Source organism: Mauremys mutica, chromosome 12 (genome assembly GCF_020497125.1).
Source record: "Mauremys mutica isolate MM-2020 ecotype Southern chromosome 12, ASM2049712v1, whole genome shotgun sequence".
NCBI lineage: Eukaryota > Metazoa > Chordata > Testudines > Geoemydidae > Mauremys > Mauremys mutica.
Genome location: NC_059083.1, coordinates 57,819,425 through 57,832,244, shown reverse-complemented (window position 1 = coordinate 57,832,244; position 12,820 = coordinate 57,819,425). Strand labels below are relative to the sequence as shown.

At 49.8% G+C, this 12,820-nt stretch overlaps 1 protein-coding gene across 14 annotated transcripts in view; it reads left to right on the top strand.

Annotated features, from left to right (window-relative positions):
* The window catches only part of MYOCD (myocardin), a 477,029-nt gene that overhangs the window by 420,638 nt on the left and 43,571 nt on the right, over positions 1-12,820 (top strand). For 6 of the 14 annotated variants that reach the window (XM_044983071.1, XM_044983072.1, XM_044983070.1 and 3 more), the window contains 2 exons: positions 404-469; positions 7,291-7,346. The exons of 1 other annotated variant lie outside the window; for it this stretch is intronic. In XM_044983071.1, the coding sequence (XP_044839006.1) occupies positions 463-469; positions 7,291-7,346 (63 nt within the window). In that variant the 5' untranslated portion in view covers positions 404-462. Of the gene's footprint in view, positions 1-403; positions 470-5,286; positions 5,454-7,290; positions 7,347-10,249; positions 10,449-12,820 lie in introns of those variants that run through there. 7 more of the 14 variants (XM_044983073.1, XM_044983077.1, XM_044983074.1 and 4 more) reach the window with 5 other exon arrangements.

The window sequence follows — 12,820 nt, the reverse complement described above, 5'->3', positions numbered from 1 at the left end:
ACCTTTGTTGCCCATTTGGAAGGTTCTGTCAAGCTGTGGTGCTCTTTTTAAATGAAATTTGAGACTCTGGAGAACAGTTAAGAGGCTCTGTCTGTGTCCTCTCTCACCTGCTGATCCTTCTGCCCCCCAGTTCAGGAACGCTGCCCTACAGATATTGAATAAAACAGGATCACAGCGATGCCTCAGCACCTGCTTTGCAGGGCCTCCCTTACTATTTTTCAGGAACACCCCTCCCCTTATGGGAATTCCTCTCTCCTCCTTGTGTTAAGGGCAAGACTGTCTTTCATCCTCAGTGACAGAAAGGTGTTGGGCGTGTTGCTGAAAGCTCTCCGGGGCCGCTCGCAGAAAGTTACTTGCTTCAGGAAAAAGTTTGCATCTCTTCCTGACACTCTTTCTCTAACAGTTTTACAGTTACGGCTTCAGCAGAGAAGAACCCGTGAGCAGCTGGCAGACCAGGGCATCATGCCACGTGAGTACCTCACCTGCCACTCTCTGGGCCACATGCATCACAGAGCTAGAGCACAGCCGCCAGTACTTCCTGCAGATGTAGCATTAGCCTCCTGATGCTTATAGGTAGCTGCTCTCTGGCACCCTCCACGTGGCTGGGTTTCACTCTCACCCCTGGTTGGGGAGTTGGGCTCTGGGGAGGACCCCGCTACCTCCACGCTGCTCTAGCTGGCATGTGAGCACTATATTTGGATATCTATCATATGGGTAATAATGCAGAGGCCTCCTATGGATGTCAGTGGAGCTGCCCCGATTTACAGTGGCTGAGGATCTGGCCTGCTAGCCATCATCCTTAGTAGAGTTTCAGTCCCACTCTCTTGTACATTGCAGGTCACCCTCCTGTTCTGTTCAAAATCTCCATTGTAGGTTAGCGCAGGTCTGTCTGGGCCAACAGTTCACTTCATGGTCAGAGCAGGAGTCTGATAACACATTTGAACCTGAAAAGTGCCAGGTCTCCTGAGGTGTTCATCACCTGGTAGGTTCAGGCCCAGAGGCAGGGAACAGGCTGCCGGTAGCTGTCTGGGATTTTCTGCTGGAATGAATTTCCCTGGAAAGAGGCGAGGGGGTGATAGTGTTGATGATTTTTCTCCACATCTCAAGCAGTCTGTGGCCTGGTGGTGGCCAGAGTCTCCCCGTCACAGGGCAGTGACATGCAGTCAAAGCTGAACAGCTTGCTGTTTTATTTAAAAAGGCAGGAGTCAATAAAAACAATGACCTAGTTTCCCCACCCCCTGGCACAGCCCATGAATCAGCAGGGACTGTGCTACCTGGTGGGATTCATACCCAGCCCTTTCCCCAGGCACAGCCAGAACTCCCCAGCAGGTGTCTAGCCAGGGGCCAGCTGACAGCCATGCTGAGTCAGTGCATCCCCTGCCCCTGGATGAGTGGAGCACTTGTGCTGTGCCCTGCTCAGATCCCCCTACCTCCTAAGCAGATTTCTCTCACCAAGGCTCTGCAGCCCCTAGTTCAGTTGGTGGGATCCAGCCCAGCCCAGCACTCGCTATAGCCCCATGTTTCAGAAAGCCAAAGCCAAACCCAACAGTACTGTGCTAGCATATGAGAGCCAGGAAGGGCAAGAATGAAACTGGTCTGCCTGCTGCACCTGCACTGCCCAGCTGCATGAAGCCAGCAAGTGGCAACAATGGAGCCAGTCAGCTAAATCTCAGACCTCCCTTCTGCCTTGTTAACTGACACATTTCATCCTAGTCTAGAACAGCCCTCCATGTACAGAAGCTATAATGCTAGCAGTAACCCAGGTCAAGCATTTGTCCCTATACAATTTGTCTCCTGTGACAAAGTTCCTCCTCTACCTTGGTGGGTCTTGCACTTATTGGCAGATTTGCTCACCTCAGTGATCTTCCCCTCTGGTGGAACCCACAGTCTGGGTCAACTCCTCCTGTGTCTGATCAGGAGTTGGGAGGTTTGGGGGGGAACCCGGGCCTGTCCTCTACTCCGGGTTCCAGCCCAGGGCCCTGTGGATTGCAGCTGTCTATAGTGCCTCCTGTAACAGCCACATGACAGCTACAACTCCCTGGGCTACTTCTCCATGGCCTCCTCCAAACACCTTCTTTATCCTCACCACAGGACCTTCCTCCTGGTGTCTGATAACGCTTGTACTCCTTAGTCCTCCCGCAGCGCAGCACACCCTCTCACTCTCAGCTCCTTGCACCCAGCTCCTCCCCCGGAAGTGAGCTCCTTTTTAAACCCAGGTGCCCTGATTAGCCTTCCTTGATTGGCTGCAGGTGTTCTAATCAGCCTGGCTGCCTTAATTGGTTCTAGCAGGTTCCTGATTACTCTAGTGCAGCCCCTGCTCTGGTCACTCAGGGAACAGAAAACTACTCATCCAGTGACCAGTATATTTGCCCTCGACCAGATTCCTGTACCCCACTGGCCTGGGTCTGTCACACTCCTCACTGCCCCTTTAGAATAATTGCAAAGGACTGCAAATTTGCAAGACCAAATACACTTCTTACTTGCTTCTTTCTTTCTCTGTTATTGGCTATTGTGCTTTATAATATGGACTTCCTTGAGGACTGTGCTGTTCAAACAGCTCTTAAACCCAAACAGAGGATAGCAGTATGGTCTCTGCTCTCCAGTAACAAGACATTTCAGTAACCGTATGTCTGTAGTATTCCATTCAACACCTGGATTATCTCTCCCACCATCTTTCTAATTCTCTTGCTTTCATGAGTCTGTAATCGGTGTTAGCAGTAAAAGGCTAATCAGTGTAGTACTACCACCCTCAAGCATGCAAAAATCATGAGTCGGGCCCCAAATCATGAGATTGTCATATAAATCATGAGATTTTAAAACAGAATAAATGTTGAGTTCTTTTGATTTGCATTCTGGGTTTTGAGCCTGTTGGGTTCATACTTTCAAGCTTTTCTCTGCAACCAGGAAGTCTAGACATTTTTATTTTTTTATTTTTAATGTAAATTGAAATTTTTATGTAAATCCAAGAGCCTGGGGCTTTAAAAAAGAACACCAGATATTGTCAGACTTGTGATAGAATTGCAAGAGCTGGTGATAGTGTCAGATTTCTGTGCCACCTCTAACATCTCCTGTTAGATGACTGGCCCACATTTTCAAAGGGGCACACTCAAGATGAGCATGCAGAGTGTCCCACTGCATGTGCATAAACTCGAGTTCTTGAACATAAAGGTCTGTGCAGTTGGAAAGCCCCCAATGGTGTGAGTACATGGGGCACATGCACTTTTAGAAATGGGGACCTAGTGCTTTCTAAAGAATTCCTGCATTGCACACGGCACAGAAACGCACAGCAGAGGCACTGGCACTTGTGCAGAAACCTCAAAGGCCTTTTCCTGTTGCTTACAGCTTTGCCACACTCTCACCTTTTGGGCTGGCATTTTGCAGGCCTCTGTCCAAGGGGTCCATGTGGGGAGAGACTAGGCACAAATGGTTCATTCATTTTTGAGAATGAAGACAATAAAATACTCTTTTGCCATTATACAAATGTGCACATTTCTTAACAGCATTATCATGTCACAAGGAAGGATAGAAACTAGACATCTGACAGAGATTGTTGCTGCATCTCACAGATGCCTTTCAATAGTCCAGCTCGCAGAGGGTTTGTGCATGCACAGTCAATGTGTCCTAACAACAAGGGTCTGTTCCTAATGGTGTCCCCATGTTCTGCTGCTACTAAGCATACGTATGTAAGCTGAGTTCTTGAAGGTGCACATCGACTGGAACCTCATTCCATACACTGAGGTGAGTATGGAATGAGGTGGGGTTGCTGTAATGCACAAAGTGTGCAGTCTACAATATATCAAAAAGAGCTGTTCTGTAAACCTGATTTTAAAGTTTGAGATCCCAAAAGTCACCAGGGCTGGATCTGGTTGTTTTATACAGTATATTAGAAAGCTACTCTGTGAGATACAGCAGCCTTAAGGAGTCACAAGATATCAGACCTTAATCATGAAACTGGTCCAAGAGTGGGACACTGTCAGTCCTGGATTTTGGACAAGGGTCATTTAAAATCCCTCTGCCAGATTTTCTGCTAGTGTAATTCTGTTGCAAAGAATTTAGCCTCCTCTTTATAACTGATCCATTTCTAGATTTCCACCCACAGAGGACAGAGAGACAGATTAATATTCACAGTAATAGAAAATCAGTGGGTAAAAGTGTTGAGCAATCCCTTCTGGATACTAATGAGTTATGAATGTTCTCAACAGCACTTGGAGGTGCTGAACACTACAATGTTCTGTAACCATTTACTGAAAGATCATTAAAGTGAAAGCCTCAAACAAATAATACAGAACACACCAAGCTGAAGCATCTTAGCTAGTGTGCAGCAGGAGTGTCCCATGTGGCCTCAACGGTGGGAACAAGCCAATGCTGTGAAAGGTCAGTCTGTGATCAGTTCCAAATGGAATAGCTAAAGCAGTCAGGGTTGCAAAGACAAGGACCAGCCTTGCACAGCCTATGGGGTACACTGTGACTGAAGAGAGAGGAAGGCTTTGCAGACATGCCCCTCTCCTCCCCCCGGAGAGATGGGTGACTGCCTTAGGTGAGAATGGCACAAACTCCAATCTCAGCCTCGCTCAGCTAATGGAGTCACACAGGGTAGAACTTGTGAAAGTAAGCAGAGAATCAGGCTCAGTGAAGTCAATGGAGGAACTCTGGATTCACACTAAAGTAACTGAGCCGTTAGTGAACAGGAGGACCAAAACAACGGGATATGTTATTGAACGTCTCATCCAGATGCAATTTTATTGGCTTGATGACAATGTTTCATGCCTGGTTTACGGGGCAAATTCACTCTGTGGAACTGCTGGGAAGCATTTGCCATAAAGTCAGGAGTATCACTAACTGTCTACATTTCATGACCCACAAAGGGGCAGATTGTGTGGGTATTTGCCCAAACAAGGAAGAGTGTGCAAGAAGTCTTTCCCTAGCAACCCTACGCAGGGGTCAGCCACAATCTGCAAAATGGGAAGGCTGGGCTGGAACAAGCCATTCACTGCACCTGGTGGTGGACCAGCTGCTGCTACAGAGATTGATTCTCAGGATCCCCAGTAGAATTCTGGCCTAATTCATGCTGGGCTCAGGCTACACAGAGGCTCCTCCTCATCCTCCCAAACACAGGGCTGTGCCTTAAAGGCAAAATCTGTCCTAAAATTGGCATGTCAAGTGCAGCAGCTTTGTCCATTTTCTGCAAAGGCACCTGCACTTCCAAACTGGTGAATCCCATCACAGATCTATCCTGATGTGTTGTTTGAAGAACCGATGCTAGCAATACCTTTATTTGTTTTGCAGACTAATACAAGCTGCAGCATCCACATAATTCCTCCAAAATCTTGGTAAATGACTAAATTCTGCAACACTTTCATTACGAATAGCATGAAATGAAGTTTGACCCGGTCAATTCCTGCCCACAGAAACCTCATAACACTAGGACTTCGTAGTGAACTGGGCTATCAAAAGTAACGTCCCTTACTTACTTCATTGTGGTTTTTTTTTTGTGCACTCATTTTATTTTGCTTTTGACTAAAACAGCTGTCACCATCCTCGTGGCTGCTCACCAAAGCACGGCACAATCATACAAGCATGTCTGTCTGTCTGCTCTTGAAATGTTGGAAGCAAGAAAAGGTTCCCTGGCCCTTTGTACTTTGGTGTGATCCATCCTACTTTTTCCACTGGATCCATCCCCTTCCACCAGCCAATCCACCCAGAATCCCCCTTGGCCTCCTTTTCCTTCCCCTACGTTTATTTGTTCTGCCTGAGCTCCCCATTTACTCCCACATTTCTGGAGTGTAGACTGGCCGCTTGGTTCTGAGCTCTGTGCAAAATGAATTTCTAACCCCTTTTTTTATTCCTGCCAAGGATCAAGCAGTAAGTTAGCTAAATAAATGGTGCCAAACAAAACAGACCCCCGAACTTCTCACTTTAGAATGCCCCTTCCATTCAATGCAGGAACCCAAGGAGATGGTTGAGTCTTCTTTCTTTTCTTGCCAGAGAAGAAATTCCCTGGACACCCAAAAAAAGACTGAGTCTTTCCTACAGATTTCAAATGCAGAACCAAACTCTGCTCTCATTTACACCCTGCAAATGGGGAAAAACTGTGGCCTTGCTTTTGTTCACAGCCTTTATTTCTGCACTTTGGAAACCTCGGTTTTCAGCCAGAAATATAAATAAGTTCTAGCTGAGCTTTAACATAAAGTTCCAGATATTGTCATTAGAGGCTTTGAACAGCACTGGAAACAGACTCTTTACACTCAGCTCTCAGAAGCTGATACTGAGATGATACTAAAGAACTTATTGTCGATTGGTATTTTGAAGTACCCAGGAATAACAAAGAGTGGAACTCCGAAATTACTCAGATTTTCAACCCACAAGCTGTATGTAATCCCTAGAGAGCTGTGGGCCTTAGCATGTGCCACAGGGACCCTCACCAACCAGGCTGACCTCCCCTGCATGATATAATAGTCTGAAGAGGGTGAACAGAATTGTACAGACGCCCTTCTCTTGGAAACCCTCTCTGGGGAAAACCGAAACGCTTTCAAGAAGAGTCTTTGAAAGGGGTGGCCAGAGCAGCCTGCTGACTTTGGCTCCCAGGCCGGGTCATGTGCTAACTTAGCACTCCCCAAACCCACAGTTCAGTTGCCCAGCACCTTTCACGGGGGGGATGGAGAAGTGTGTCAGAGAGCCAGGAAGGCTGCTTGAAGGCGGGAGCTGCAGAGAAGGGGATTGTGTAAATGAACAGAGATGAGGTTGGTGTGCAGCGAGTGGAGAAACTGGGGAGGAGAGCAGAGAACAAAAGCTTCTGAGCCCTGTGATTAATATACACTTGCAACCTAAGTGAAGAATGACGAGATCCCTTTGTTTTTTCATGTTCCCCTGGACTTGGCCTCACAGTTTGACCCACCTGCTGACAGAGTCCTTTAACGAGGTCTCCTCTCTTCTGGGTACTGACCCTTTGCTTTCTCCTCCCCACTATGTTCTGAGGCCTCCTGGTGCTGTAACCCACAGAGCCTCCCCTGGAAGAGGAAGTGTCCCGCTGAGCTGCACAGCCTGCACCATCTCTCTGCCTGTGGGCTTCTGCTCTCCCCTTGCTCTCCATCCTCTCTGCTCTCCTGCCACAGCCTGGCTGAGAGACTGGGATTTCCCGTAGCTTTCTGAGTTTTTAGTTAGCTCAGTAAAGAGATTGGCTCATTTGTGTTGCTATTTTTATAGCACTTGTTAAAATTCTATTGCTGAGTATTCTGGTGGCTGCTTGCTCCTTCCCTTGTGCTGATTGTGCCTCTGTGTTTCTTACCGCAGCACTGAAAAGCCCATCTGCATTCCATGAACAAAGGAAAAACCTGGAGAGAGCCAAGGTAACTCCTTGCACACATGTGAATGAATGAATTTGTGTATTATCCTCCAAGTCTGGGCAGGCTGCCGGAGACTCAGACACGGAGTTTGCATAAAAGCAACGTTATAATTGTTGGGCCTAATATCCTGCTCCACTGACATTGACACAGCTTCATTTACAGCAAGTGTCTTCTTTCCTGTCTGCAATGTGGACCTCAGCTACATATTGTCCATGTAAAATGAGTTCAGACTATATTGAATGCAGGAGAGATCCAGGGGGTGGAGAGAAACAAGATGTGGATCATAGAGATCTTCCAGGGTGGAAGAGAGAGATCCCTAAGGAAGATCACAGGCATCTCCAGGGTGGAACTTCAGACAAAACACCCAACAGTCTACCTTTCATTTGCAGACATTTGCATAAATTGAATCAGGCCTTGCCTGGACCGTTACTTCCATCAATGTATTTACACCAGTGCAGGGGTGGGCAAACTTTGTGGCCCGAGGGCCACATCTAAGTATAGAAATTGTATGGCAGGCCACGAATGCTCACAAAATTGGGGGTTGGGGTGCAGAAGGGGGTGAGGGCTCTGGGGTGGGGCCATAAATGAGGAGTTTAGGGTGTGGAAGGGGGCTCTGGACTGGGGCAGGGGGTTGGGGTATGGGCGGGGGTTGAAGGGCTCCAGCTGGGGGTGCGAGCTCTGGGGTGGGGCTGGGGTGCAGGAGGGTGCTCTGGGCTGGGACCGAGGGGCTCAGAGGGCAGAAGGGGGATCAGGGCTAGGGCAGTGGGTTGGGGCACAGGAGGGGGTCAGAGGTGCAGGCTCGGGGCAGCGCTTACCTCAAGCAGCTCCCGGAAGCAGCAGCAGCATGTCCCTCCTCCGGCTCCTACGTGGAGGCGCGGCCAGGCGGCTCTACATACTGCCCCATCCGCAGGTGCCGCCCCTGCAGCTCCTATTGGCCAGGAACCCCAGCCCGTGGGAGATGCATGGGTGGTGCTTTGGGCGGGGTCAGCATGCAGAGCTCCCTGGCTGCCCTTACGTGTAGGAGCCGGAATGGGGGCATGTCGCTGCTTCCGAGAGACATGCAGAGCCAGGGCATGCACAGAGCGGGGCAAGCCCCAGACCCCACTCCCCAGTGAGAGCTCAAAGGCCGGATTAAAACGTCTGAAGGGCTGGATGTGGCCCCCGGCCGTAGTTTGCCCACCCCTGCAGGAGACAAGCTGAGGGGGCAGGGGAATGTGGGAGCAGGAGGCAGGCTGAGGGATGTGTAGGGAAATGTGAAAAGCATAAGACATACCAAGCGGGTGTGGGGGGAAATGTGGGAAGCAAGAGAATGGGGGGATTGTGAGGGATAGCAGGGGTATGAGGCATACTGATAGGGTTGGAAGGCAAGGGGGGACAGATGGGGGTGCAACGGATGTGGGGAGGCAGCAGGGGCGGCTCTAGGAATTTTGCCGCCCCAAGCACAGCAGGCAGGGAGGTCCTCCGAAGCTGCAGGACCAGCGGACCCTCCGCAGGCAAGCCGCGGAGGGCAGCCTGTCTGCCGCCCTCGTGGCGCTGGCAGAGCGCCCCCCGTGGCTTACCGCCCCAAGCACACGCTTGGCGTGCTGGGGCCTGGAGCCGCCCCGGGGGGGCAGAGAGAGAGAGTAATGGGATGGGTAGAAGATTTAGGAGACAAGCAGGGAAACATGTCTGGCAAATAAATGTGGGGTCAAGCAGACTATGGTGAAACTATGGAGGGAGAATTCAGGTGAGACAACCAGCTATCATATCCAGCTAGGGACGGGAGAGAAGGGGATGGAGTGGCAGCTAGGGAAGGGGTAGTGGATAGGGTTGCCAGGCATCCAGTTCTTGACTGGAACGCCCAGTCAAAAATGGACTCTGGCCACTTAAAGTGCAGTTGGCGGCGCAGCGGGGCTAAGGCAGGCTCCCCGGCTCCATGCGGCTACCGGCAGCAGCTGGCATGTCCGGCCCTTAGGCGCACGGGCAGCCATGGCGTCTCTATGCACTGCCCCAGTGCCCTGCCCCAAGTGCCGACTCCACAGCTCACAGTGGCCAGCAACTGCAGCCAATGGGAGTTGCGGGGGGGGGGGGCTGTGGGTACGGGCAGTGCACAGAGCCCCCTGGCCCCTTCGTCTAGGAGCTGGACAATCTGACCACTTTGGGGAGCTGCCTGAAGTAAGTGCCACCCAGACAGAGCCTGAGCCCCAAACACCTGCCCCAGCTCTGAGACCCCTCCCACACACAAACTCCCTCCCGGAGCCCACACCCTGCACCCCCCCTCCTTCAATCCAAACCCCTTGTCCCCTGCCCAGAGCCCCCTTCTACACGCCAAACCTCTTATGCCCGGCCCCAACCCAGAGCCCACACTTCCAGGCAGAGCCCTCACCCCCTCCCGCACCCCAATCCCCTGCCCCAGCCCAGTGAAAATGAGGGAGAGCGAGCAAGCGTGTGAGGGGGGGATGGAGTGAGTGGGGGCAGGGCCTCAGGGAAGGGGCGGGACAAGGGTGTTCAGCTTTTGCAATTAGAAAGTTGGCAGCCCTAGTAGTGGACCCCCCTCAGAGCTGGCTGTAGCATGAATTTTGGCCCTGCAATCATCCCACACAAACTAGGAGCACCCAGCTTCACACTAGTGGGGGGCGGGGGGGAAAAAGAAAAGGTGATTTCCTGGTGGCAGAATTTAAATCTCATGATCTTTGAACGCTGAGGTTGTAATACTGGAAACTCCAAATGCATTAATCTACACACAGAGCACCCTGTAAGTATAGTACTAGGCTGTCCCTGCTCTGCACTTCCTTAGTGCAGGGCTCCATGTCGCCCTGTACAGAGGGAGGGGCATTGAGGAGAGTGGGACGGATAGGAGTCCCTTCCCTCAGGTGTGCTGGGGCCAAGAGGGAGTTTCTTTACACAAGCACCCTCCCCCTTTGCAGGCAATGCTGGCAGCTGTAGAAGAGGCCCTGCAGAGCCAGGTGGGGAGGCTCTCCACCTCCATCCCAAAGAGCTCTGTCCGCTCCATGAGCTGTGGGAGGAAGATGCCCATCAGAAGTGGCAGCACCTCTCACGGGGCAGTTCACCGCAGGAATGGGGCAAAAGGAAAGGACCTCAGGAGCCCCCCAAAACACCTGCAGGGTAAACCCAAAGAGTTGGCAGCCCTGAATCAGTGATCCCCTGGGTACAGGAGAGCTCAGTGGGGTGGATCATAGAGATCCCAAGGGTGGAGGAGAGCTCGGTGGGGTGGATCACAGAAATCTGTGGAGTAAAGCACAGAGATCCTCTGGGTGGAGTAGAGTTCTGTGGGGTGGATCACAGAGATCTGTGGAGTAAAGCACAGAAGTCCACAGGGGGATTCAGAGTTCTGAGGGGTAGAGGAAAGATGCATGGGGCAGATAAGGAAGACTCTTACACCTGAGAAAGGGGGTCAGAATCCTGCATTCGTACAAGAGCTGACAGTGATCTATGGGGCAGGTTCATGCCTTCCAGTATATGAGCAGCCCTTCTGGTTTCTGATTCAGCCACTGAACTCACATGGAGCCCTAAACAAGTGTCCAGGGAGGAACTGAAATGCCCTTTGTCGTCTGCAGTGAGTAGTCCCCAAGCAAGTCATACTTGTCATCACATAGCAAAACCCTGACCTTTGGCTTTGCAGCATACCCCAGGGTCCGCTGGGATATTGCAAAGCCTCTCAGGGAGCTAAGTACCTCCCCGGAATGTGCTCTGCTCATGCTGGCACCAGCTATCTAGCCCAACTCAGGCACCTCTCAATACTGCTAATGGCAGAGATAAGATAAGTGGCCATTTCCAGAAATGTCTGAAAATGCCTGTGACTAGATAGCTTTTTGGGGAACCATGTGAGCTTTCCAAGCCCCCTACATTACACACTGGCCACCCCCAGCTAAACCTAGGGTATGTCCACATCTCAAGCAGGGGGTGAGTCGCAGCTCAAGAAGACATACTTGCACTAGCTCAGAACAAGGTAGTGTACTAAAAACAGAGTGCAGCAGCGGTGGCGTGAGCCACAGGAGGGGCTAGCCTTACCACCCAAGACCATGGGCATGAACTCTGTGTGGATAGCCCCTCTCACCATGCATGCTGCCATGACTACACTATTTTTAGCATGCTAGCTCAATCGGAGCTAGTGTGAGTGTGTCTCCTCCAGCCGGCAATCACACCCCCAGCTCGAAGTGTAAACATGCCCTAAGAGGGTCTCCAGGGTTCACACAGCTCTCCCGTTTGCCTGGGGCCCGGTTCAGAAAGCACACAGTCCAAGACAACAGGTTAGAAAAGTACATACAGCAAGGAATAAGATACCCTGCAACGCTGACAATAGACAACAAACCTCTGCTATGCTGATATATCAAGTACATTTCATTGATTCCATTGCATCAATCCAAGATAAACTAATCCAAAACTATCCCAATTTTCTCATTTGGTCTTTGAGTATGGTTTTCTTCATCCTCATTTCTTTGCCCATATCATATTCATTAACAGTTGGTTCATGCTGCATACAGAGCAATAATAGTAGCATGGCACATTAAGAGGAAAATACCTTGTTTTAAATGGTTGGCTCTGGCTGATGTGTAAACAGAACAGAGCAATTCATTCAGTTACTCTAGGAGAGATTTGTTTTCAGCTACTTGTATAGGCTCTTTATGTGAAGGAGTTAACTTGAAACATTTGGGAGTGTTCTTGTGAACTAACATATTCTAGGTACTTGCCCTTTGTCTCCTACAATCATAAATGACTAATGTAAGAAACAAAACACTCCTATGAAAAATGTGTATGTTTAGGAAATTTCAACCAATTAAAGTATCCTTGAAGTGTCGTATATTTTATTGTTCAAGTATTCATTAATGTCTCTCTGTCTCGCCCTTCAAAGGCTTCCATTGGCTGCTTGCCTGGGGGAAGAGGGAAGGATTATGAGTGGGATGCCCAAAAATGTCTTTGTTCTCAGAGCATGCTAAAGAGCACAATGCAGGACAAAAATATACTCCTGTTTATAGGGGTGCCCTTTGTTTAGGGGAGTAACCAGTGAATTTCAGGAGGATTGCTGGGTGCTTTCAGCTAAGCAGCCAATGACATTTTGGTTGCTTAGCTGAATCTTCTCCAAATTCCATTCTCTACAAACTTGGTCTAGAAATCTAATAACGGGTTCTTTTGTGTATCCCAATATTTTCTGCTTCCACTGATTCTAGAAACATCACGATAACAGCATCTCCTGCCTTTGTGCCCCAGGTCACTTCTCCTACTACTTAGAACCAGGAAGGCCTGAGGGGAGCCAGAACGACAATAAATGTTAACGTTAACGCACAGTGGACTAGATGGTCCAAGGGGTTGTTGACAAACCTCTAGGTTAGTGATTCAAGTCTCGCTTGAGTCAGGAATCTATCTGATGGCTGTTTGGTAGCCTATAATGTGAAATTAATTAAATTAAATTAATCCACCACCTCCAGATACATTATTCCAAAGGTCTTTTAGAGCACAGGCTCTCACAGAACTATACA